Here is an 8,611-nt window from a genome sequence, read left to right as displayed (position 1 = left end):
CTCGACAGCTGTCAGCCCCACCATTTTTCTTCCTGAACCAGGCGTGAACCGACCACAGATGGTGCCGAAACCAAAACGAAAAGAAGAGAGCTCAGCGCTGGAATGACGTATAAATATGGCAGCCATGACTTACCGCCATCCTGCCAGCACCGACATTGCCTAAATACACAGCTTTCGAGATTGCCCACATATTTTTGTAGCAGCAATGAGCTTTGGGTTTTTATCAGCCGGTGTTCGCAAATTTTGTCAGCGTTAATCTGTCTTTGAGACTCTGAACTTCTTAAGACAAAAATAGCCCAAATATAGCCATGTAACCAACTCAGAATTTGCAACACCAACCCACATGAAAGTAGCCCGATTTGGCAATTAAAAACCCAATCTGGCAACCCTGCCAGGCTCGCGAAGAGCTAAGAGCCGAGCAGACGACGTGAGCGCCGGACCAATGATGAACCGTACTGGAGGCACGTGGCGGACACAGCCAATCGCAGACTCCGGCATGACCTTCAATCATTTGCTTTTTGTGTGCTTGTTCCTGTATGGAGGAGATAGCTGAAGCAGTAAATTTGAAGATGGAGAAATGCGCTTTCTATCAGGACCAAGATGGCGGCGCTCAGTCGTGCCGTTCCAGAGATATTGTGGCTTGAAAAACGTTTTTCTTAATTTCCGTGAAATTTTTCACCACCTTCACTAATAAAACAAACTTTTTAGAGCACTTCTATGTGGTTTATAGTGATGATATTTTGGAATCAGAAAAAGCTATAGAAGCTGACAATGCGATATTCAAAAAATCTACTTTGTGGCCATTTTTCGCAATGCATAAGCTGCGTCCCCCTTTAAAGGGCCCCTTACCAGGTCTGGCCATATTGAGTTGACAGATGCAGAGCATACAGTACGCGCCAAGGATCATGTTTGCAAAAAATTACATCGCTACGCGCCATGGAAAGCTCTGAAATTTCAATCTGAATGTCATTTTCCCTTCTCCTCGCGGCCACTGCACTCCAAGCCGGACGGCGGCGTATTCGTGTCCCTGCGCCTACGTACTCGGGTCCGCAGTGTGACGTTGCTCGTGGTGACACACGACTTCGAGAATTAGTCAAGGCAACACCTGTTAATTTTGTGATCTGTTGCTTGAATTGACGAATGGAAGTTTAGAGCAATAATAAAACACACAAACGGAATGTCTACATGTTTTTTGTTTTACTTCGCGCCGAAGCAAGACAAATGTACTTTTGCTTCGTCTGCTTGTTCGCATGGCCATGCAGTCACGTGCATAGGTACCGAAACTGCCATTTTCTACGTGTTCCAGCGCGTGATCATGCTCTGCGACCTGCTTGTTCTGCCTCAGTATTCGTGCAGCACTGAATTATAGCGCTAGTCATGTGTCCTTGTGCACAGCGTACAAAATCGTGCGTTGCGTGAAACCAGGCAATCAGAACAGTTTGTGCACAGCGTCGAAAAAAAAAAAAAAAAAAAGTGAAAAAAACATGACATATGAGTCATGCGATCCTCAAGGTCCGGTATGGGAAAACATAGGGCAGGAATTTCGCTTGCGGAGGCTAGACGGAGCGAGTGAAGAGAGTGTCTCGCTATGCAGTGGAGCTCGCCTCCTGAAACCATGGGTTAGCAGCTTTGAAATACTTCTAGCTCGGCCATTAATGAACAGATCTGAAAAATTTTTGTGGCAGAACGCTCCCTAGAGGACACGTAACAACTTTCAGCGTATAATTAAAATTTGCTATGGGGACTGGTGAGGGGCCTTTTAACAAAATAGACCAATTTCATAAGGGATTGAAAGGCACAACCTTGCATTAGGCTCAACTTGCTAACATTTGTAGACAATTACTATTGCTATGTCAGAGGCACCTGCTACCTTACTCAACTCCAAATATACAAAAAATATTTTTTGTACAGCCATCTTGCTTTTTGCAACGACTTGCACGAAAATACACCTGGGCCGGTATACTGCAGCAATTCCTTTCACCCGATTCTATACCTTTATTATCCGATGTTCATGACCGACTGATTCTGTTAATAACATGACGTTGGTGCCAGATCACAGCTTGAGCCACTTACAAAGCACAGGAACAAAGAATTGGAATAGAATCATTACATTACACTGGCCCTCAACAACAAACATAAGCAAGGGCTATCAATAAACAGCAATGTGAGCTACACTTCGATTACTCTGGTCATCATAGCATCAAATGGTAAACAATATGGGAGCAAGTAGTTCTAGAGACGTTACGCTTGCCGTGGGCTTTGGCCACAGCAGGTACCCGACTATCTATGGTAACATTTTTTAATTCCCTCATATTTCCAGATTCCTTGCGACTGCTTTTATAAAAATTCCTGGGCTGCCTTTGACACTGGAGCTTCAAGTTTATGGCTTGCCCAAGTTACCATGCTAACCAAAAAAAAAAAAAAAAATCACCCAGTACAGCCATTACTGGTAAGCTGCAAATAAAATTGGATGTAGTACTGCATCACTATCACATTTGACTGAGTCTTGTTTTACACTATTCCAACCACCCAGCCAAGCACACATTCACAAAACTAGCAAAAGACACCACTATTTGCAGAATGTGAAGGTTCGCTGTAACCAATTACCACGATTCAAAACAACCAGAGTAAAAAATGCCTAGTCTTTCTCCCAATTTTCCAGAACTGTCAAATTTACTTTAAAGTTCCAGGTTTTCTCTGATAACCTGCAAGCGGAAAAAAAAAGGAGATACTAGAGTCTCCAGTGTACACAGAATGACTTCACACAAACAGCAGTTGCTCCATTCAGACAGCAGGAACTTTATTATTATTTTTCTTTTCACTGGTTGCTTGTACCTAGACCTGCTTGTGGTCTGAATGCCTACTTACAAAAACCTGCTAGGAACCTTGGGCACACGCACGCACGCACACACACACACACGCGCGCACACACACACATAAAAAATGGGGGGGGGGGGGGGCAAAGGAAAGAGGGAGGGACTCCCCTGCTGCCTCCACTGTGCTGCACGTCTGAAGCCGCGCAAGATTCTGGCAGCACGAGAAGCACAGTTGTTGCTTGTTGCCCGGCCTGCCAACTGGTCGGCCAATAAATAGGAAAAAAAGGCGGTATGTACACGGTTTCGCGAAGAGTCATTGCACATGTTGCCACCATGTGCACACTGCTTGTTGCACATAGGCCAGGTCACTTTGGCACCAGCTTCTTGGTGTCCACCGGGGAAGACAGGTCCAGCGGGCCATCGACTGCACAGAACACAGACGGGCAAGATTAGTCATTCGTTGCAAAGCATGGCACCGCAAGCTCGTTTTTTATAGCAAATGCACTGTCGGGCGCTAGATACGCTACGTGGACTGCGCAAGCCAAGTAGTTCACTGGATTCCCCTTCTTTTGTGGCAGCTGCTACGTAGGCCAGACGGGAAGGTGCTTAAACAACTGTCTGCACGAGCACAACAACGTGCGCAATGGTAAAGAAAGATTTTTTAGCCATTCACTGTCACACCTTTGGTTGCACCCCCTTGTTTGAACAAACCAATGTACAGTAACACAGTTGCGAAAATTACTTTCATCCACAATAAAGCCGAAGTGCATAATGCGGCTTTAAATATATTAAATATTAAAATATTAAATATAAAAAAAATATTGATTTTTCATCAGCACAATCGTGGCACCATCTGTCACCACTCTTGTGAAACATGCCTTGCACCATAGCGGTTACAGATGGGGCCACCACTCTGTTGCAGTACTATATCTTTTTTAAAGGTGTTAACATAAGGAGTATCAAAGTGGGAAAAAGTATATGTATGAAGCATAGGAAGCCAGTCGCATGGTAAAGGTAGAGAAGGGATGGGAGAGCTAAGAGTATGTGTGAATTATATATATAAATTCGGTCCAAGATATGTCGAACTCGAAGTGGATTGTGAAATACGTAGTTCGATATATTGACCATTCGAAATATAAAATATGTCTATCTGACTGAAGTTTACCTGAGATCTCCACACGTCTCGGACAGTTTCCAGAGATCATGAAAAGCAGCAACTTACCAAGTGGCTTCTCTAAGGCAGTGTCGAACACACAAAAGATGACTTATTGCTCATGAACACTGCAAGTCACTCATACTCACGCTGCTAAATGGTCTTTGATATACTGATCTAAAAAAATAATTCCATTCGGACGAAGGCCTCTCCCTGCGATCTCCAATTACCCCTGTCCTGCAGAAACCGATTACCACTATGGCGTGCATATTTCCTAATTTCGTCGCCCCATTTCTGCCATCTTTGACTGCACTTCCCTTCTCTTGGCACCCACTCTGTAATCCAAATGGTCCGCCGGTTATCTAGCCTACACATTACGTGACCTGCCCAGCTCCATATTTTTTTCTCTTAAAGGGACACTAAAGGTTACCAGAAAGTCAAGTTAAAGTGATAAAGCAATGCTCTAGAACGTCTAAGGCGTCAATATAATCGCGAACAGAGCTTTAGTAACCGAGAAATTGAGGTAAATGCATGACACGATTTGAGACCCCTCAGCGACATTCCGGTACTAGCCCGATGACGAAAGCACTCCTCATCATAATTTGTCACTAGTACTCAACTACTTGTATTAAAAAGATAATTTCATTAGATTATAAGACAGAAGAAAATGCTACTTGTCTACTTCTATTCAATTCTAAAGAAAAAATAACATCTTGACGTTACCCTTGAGTAGTATGGGTGATTGAAAGGTTTCGTTTTAGCTAAACTCTGCGCGCTCGACTTTGCGCCGCGCGCGTTTTGGAGTTTCAGTTATTTCTTTATCGCGTCTTGCTGAGGTGGTCCTGCTGGCTCGCGAAACTTGCATTTGGAACAAGCAGCGAGAATGCCACGTCCATGTGATGTCGTGGGATGCGCGAACGGTCCGCGGAACTTGGCCAAGGGCAGTTGCAGCGGCGAATCCAACGTTACTTGTCACTGTGTGCCAACGAGTGAACCTCTCCGTTCGAAGTGGTTAAATGCCGTACCTCTGCCACAGCGCGCTGGCAAAGAGCCGAAAAATCACGTAGTGTGCTCGCTGCACTTTCGTCCAGAGGATTACGAGTTCAACGCCTTACTGAAGTCGCATTAAGTGCCTTTCAATGCAGGCCGTCGTCGTAGTAGTACGCAACGACGCCGGCAGCGCGAGCCCTCAACAGCAGGTCACGTTCATCAGTGCTTCAACCGCTGAACTTGGGCCCAGCATCGCGAGCTAATGTGTCGTTGTCAGGGTCATCCATTGCAACGAGCGTCGAAGTTGGCGTCATAAAATAAAGATCCAGCTTATCGTCGTGCGCTTTCCCTTTTGCTAGCCACCATAGTCCTACTTTCGCGCTGTTGTCGGCTCTGTTTCTGGCCGTGTGTTTGCGTTTTGTGCAGAAAAGCCGTAGCGCCGTCTGCGGGAGCCGTTTTACTCACTGACGGTGCAACGTCACTATGAGACCATGACGTCAATACTCCTCGATCGGAGGGCGGGTGATTTGAACTGCGCTAGAGGTACGCGGACGCTTCAAAACGCATTTTCTCTTAAAATAAGTCTCTTCTTCGCACGAAACAAGCGTTTCAAGGTTTCTGGGATGGTATTTCAACAGTCCACATTGACTTAATATTAACCTTTAGTGTCCCTTTAATGTCAATTAGAACATCGGCAATTCCCATTTGTGCTCTGATTCACAATCTCTCTCTCTGTCTCTTAACGTTATGCCTACAATTCTCCATCACTCTTTGCATGGTCCTTAAGTTGCTCTCAAGCTTCTTTTTCAATTTCCAAGTTTCTGCCCCGTATGTTAGCACCAGTCAATGCACTGATTGTGCCCCTTTCTTTTCAATGATGTTGCTAAGCTTCCAGTCAGGATCTGACAATGTCTGTCGTATGCACTCCAATCTATTTTTATTCTTCTGTAAATTTATATATATACACTAAACTCCCTTTAAGATGAACTCGAAGGGACCACGGAAATTTGTTCATATTATCAGAAGAATAATTAGCAACATGACCAGGTGCATCCAAATATGTTACTTCAAAACAGCAAATGAAGTAGACGTACAAATGGAGAAAAATGACACAAAAGCATTTATTTAGCTGAACTTAATAGGAAGCTGTTTTCAAGTGGTGCTCTTGCCTGGTTTCATCCAGTCCGTGATGGATGTTTGGCGCTTCTGTGCAAATTGGTGAGCAGCCACAAACAATGTCATCTCATCTAATGACCTTAAATATCATTCTGTGCTTTCGTGCTGCTGGAAAAAGTTCTCTAGGGAGTTCAAGCAGGCATCTGCTGTCTCACAGGTCATTGGTGCAGGGTCCGAGCTAGCGCAAGTACAAAGGAGCACGCTGAGCGTGCAGCAAAGCAGCGCAACCTCGAGGAAAGTCTACGTCACGTCGAGCGAAGTGGGTAAGTAGAAATTAGGCGGCTTACACACAGTTGAACACGGATATATTGAACCTACAAATAATGAATTCTTGCATAGAACAAACAGCTCTAAAATCCCCTTGAGAATTTTAAAATAACATTCGTATTTGACATATAGGATTACCTATACAGGGTGTCCCACGTAACTTGAGCGAAAATTTTAAAAATGAAAGGCATGTCGGAAGCGAATTGAACTGAACGCATACTAGTCACAATAGCCTATAGTAAATCGGGCATTTTTTTTTTGTTTTTGCCATAACCCACTCATTCAGTTTAATTACCCAACTTTTTAATTATTGGCTGAGGACCCCAAGTATGATATGCAGATTTGCAGACCACCTTCAGAAACCGCCGATGAGTTTCCTGTACTCATGTCTCATGTAGCCCTTTTTTTGTTGCTGTAAAGAAAGCCTGCAAAATATGAAAAAAGCCACGTGACGAGCGCTTTCACAATGGTATCATGCTGCTCTCAAGCATGTGTTCGATGAGCAAGGTCGGCTGCACTGGGACTGGCGACGGGGAAGTGGCTGAGGAAAAAGCCATGTTTACGTGGATTTTGGACGCAAGGGCACTAAATGTGCCCATAATTGACATGATCTTGCATCAGGAAGCGAAAGATTTTGCGTGCATTCTAGGCCACAAGGACTTCAAAGCTAGCAACAACTGGTTGCAAGGTCTTAAGAGCAGGCAAGTCTGCTTCTGCTGACAGCGACGCTTCTGCACCATGGGCTGCCAAGAAGCTGCCTGACTGTTTTCAGCCGCTACAATCCGTTCAGTTTCAGTTTATTTCTTTAATAAGTGGATATATGCTTACATAAGTACACAGAAGGAGGTGCCAGAGAATGTGGCTGAAAGGGGACCTCCTGTCAGAAAATATATACATTAGAACAAATACAGTCGCCGACCGTTTATTCGGACCTCACGGGGACTGCGGAAATGTCCGAATAAACAGGTGTCCGAAAAAGCAGATTAAGAAAAAAAAATGAAATCCTTTATTTCCACGCACTTATTCGGGCTCTGCAGTAGGCTTGAAGAAATCGTGAGTGCGCCGTTGCACGCTGTTCCGTTTACGCGCAATCAGATAAACCTGAATCTCGGAGAGGGTCGAACGGTCACTATAGGCGGCTGAAAGCACAGTCACTGCTTGTGCACATTCCGCATGCGACAGCAGCGTAGCACATGGTGCGTCATCTTCCAACTCGGAGTCATCGTCCGGCGGTGCAGCATAGAGAATGGGTGCAGCAGAAACCTGACGAATGATCTCGCCGTCGTCGAGTTCTGCGCATGTCAGTACAGCAGTGTCAGCACCTGTGAAACTCTCAAATGAGACGGTGTCCGGAATCGCAATGCAACCACTGCGCAGGTCTCGGCAGAACTTTTTCCGAGTCAGTAGGGAGCACATCGGAAGGCGACAAATCTTAGGCCCCCCGGCACCCGCACTGTCGGCGCCATTAGACACTTGACGCGATGTTTCCGTACGCCGCGTTGGAACACCAAAACCTCGACACAGCACACAAAGCAAAAACTATCGTGCCGACACCAGTGGCACAAACGAAAAACGCGGCCTGCTCGCATCGTCGTGCGCGAAAGAAACAAATCAGCTGCTGGATTGTCTTGACATGGCTTACTAAGCTGAAACCGGAACTGCTGTACGGCCATTCTATCGAACCAAGCAGAAACGATGATGATGAGCGGGGATTTCCAGTAGCGCCGCTTCGTGGGGCAGCAAGGAGGCTCCGTTCAAAACAAAAATGGCGTTCAGCAAGTCGAACTATGCGCCGGTCAGAGTCGGTGCATGATGCCCTCGATCGAGTTGACTCAAGGAGTGTCCGAAAAATCAGACGAGAGGCTGCAAGGTGTCCGAACTTTCGGCAGTTGTTATACATTATGGTCTATGGGGAGAACGGCGGTGCCGCGAAGCTGACCGAATAATCGGGCATGTCCGAATTTTTGGAGTCCGGAAAATCGGTCGGCGACTGTATACAGCATAAAACAGCAATATAGTCGTCACTAAGTGGTTGACATCTACAACGTTGAGGAGACTGCTCTGTTTTATCAGATGCTGCCAAATCGCACACTGGTGCTTAAAGGACAAGACTGCCACGGTGGCAAGCAAAGCAAACTCCACGTGACAGTTTTGTTTTGTGCCAACAGTGATGGTAGTGAAAGACGAATCCCGTTAGTTATTGGGAAAA

At 45.5% G+C, this 8,611-nt stretch overlaps 1 protein-coding gene across 3 annotated transcripts in view; it reads right to left on the bottom strand.

The window, feature by feature from the left end:
- Nucleotides 1-2,779: 2,779 nt before the first annotated feature.
- Nucleotides 2,780-8,611, bottom strand: part of LOC126545154 (uncharacterized) — a 58,133-nt gene continuing 52,301 nt past the window's right edge. For all 3 annotated transcript variants that reach the window (XM_050192914.3, XM_050192915.3, XM_072285083.1), the window contains one exon: nucleotides 2,780-3,240. In XM_050192914.3, the coding sequence (XP_050048871.1) occupies nucleotides 3,182-3,240 (59 nt within the window). In that variant the 3' untranslated portion in view covers nucleotides 2,780-3,181. The remainder of the gene's footprint in view (nucleotides 3,241-8,611) is intronic.

Source organism: Dermacentor andersoni, chromosome 10, assembly GCF_023375885.2.
Source record: "Dermacentor andersoni chromosome 10, qqDerAnde1_hic_scaffold, whole genome shotgun sequence".
In the NCBI taxonomy this organism is placed as follows: Eukaryota; Metazoa; Arthropoda; class Arachnida; order Ixodida; family Ixodidae; genus Dermacentor; species Dermacentor andersoni.
The sequence above is the reverse complement of the archived record's forward strand: the minus strand, read 5'-3'. Positions and strand labels throughout refer to the sequence as shown.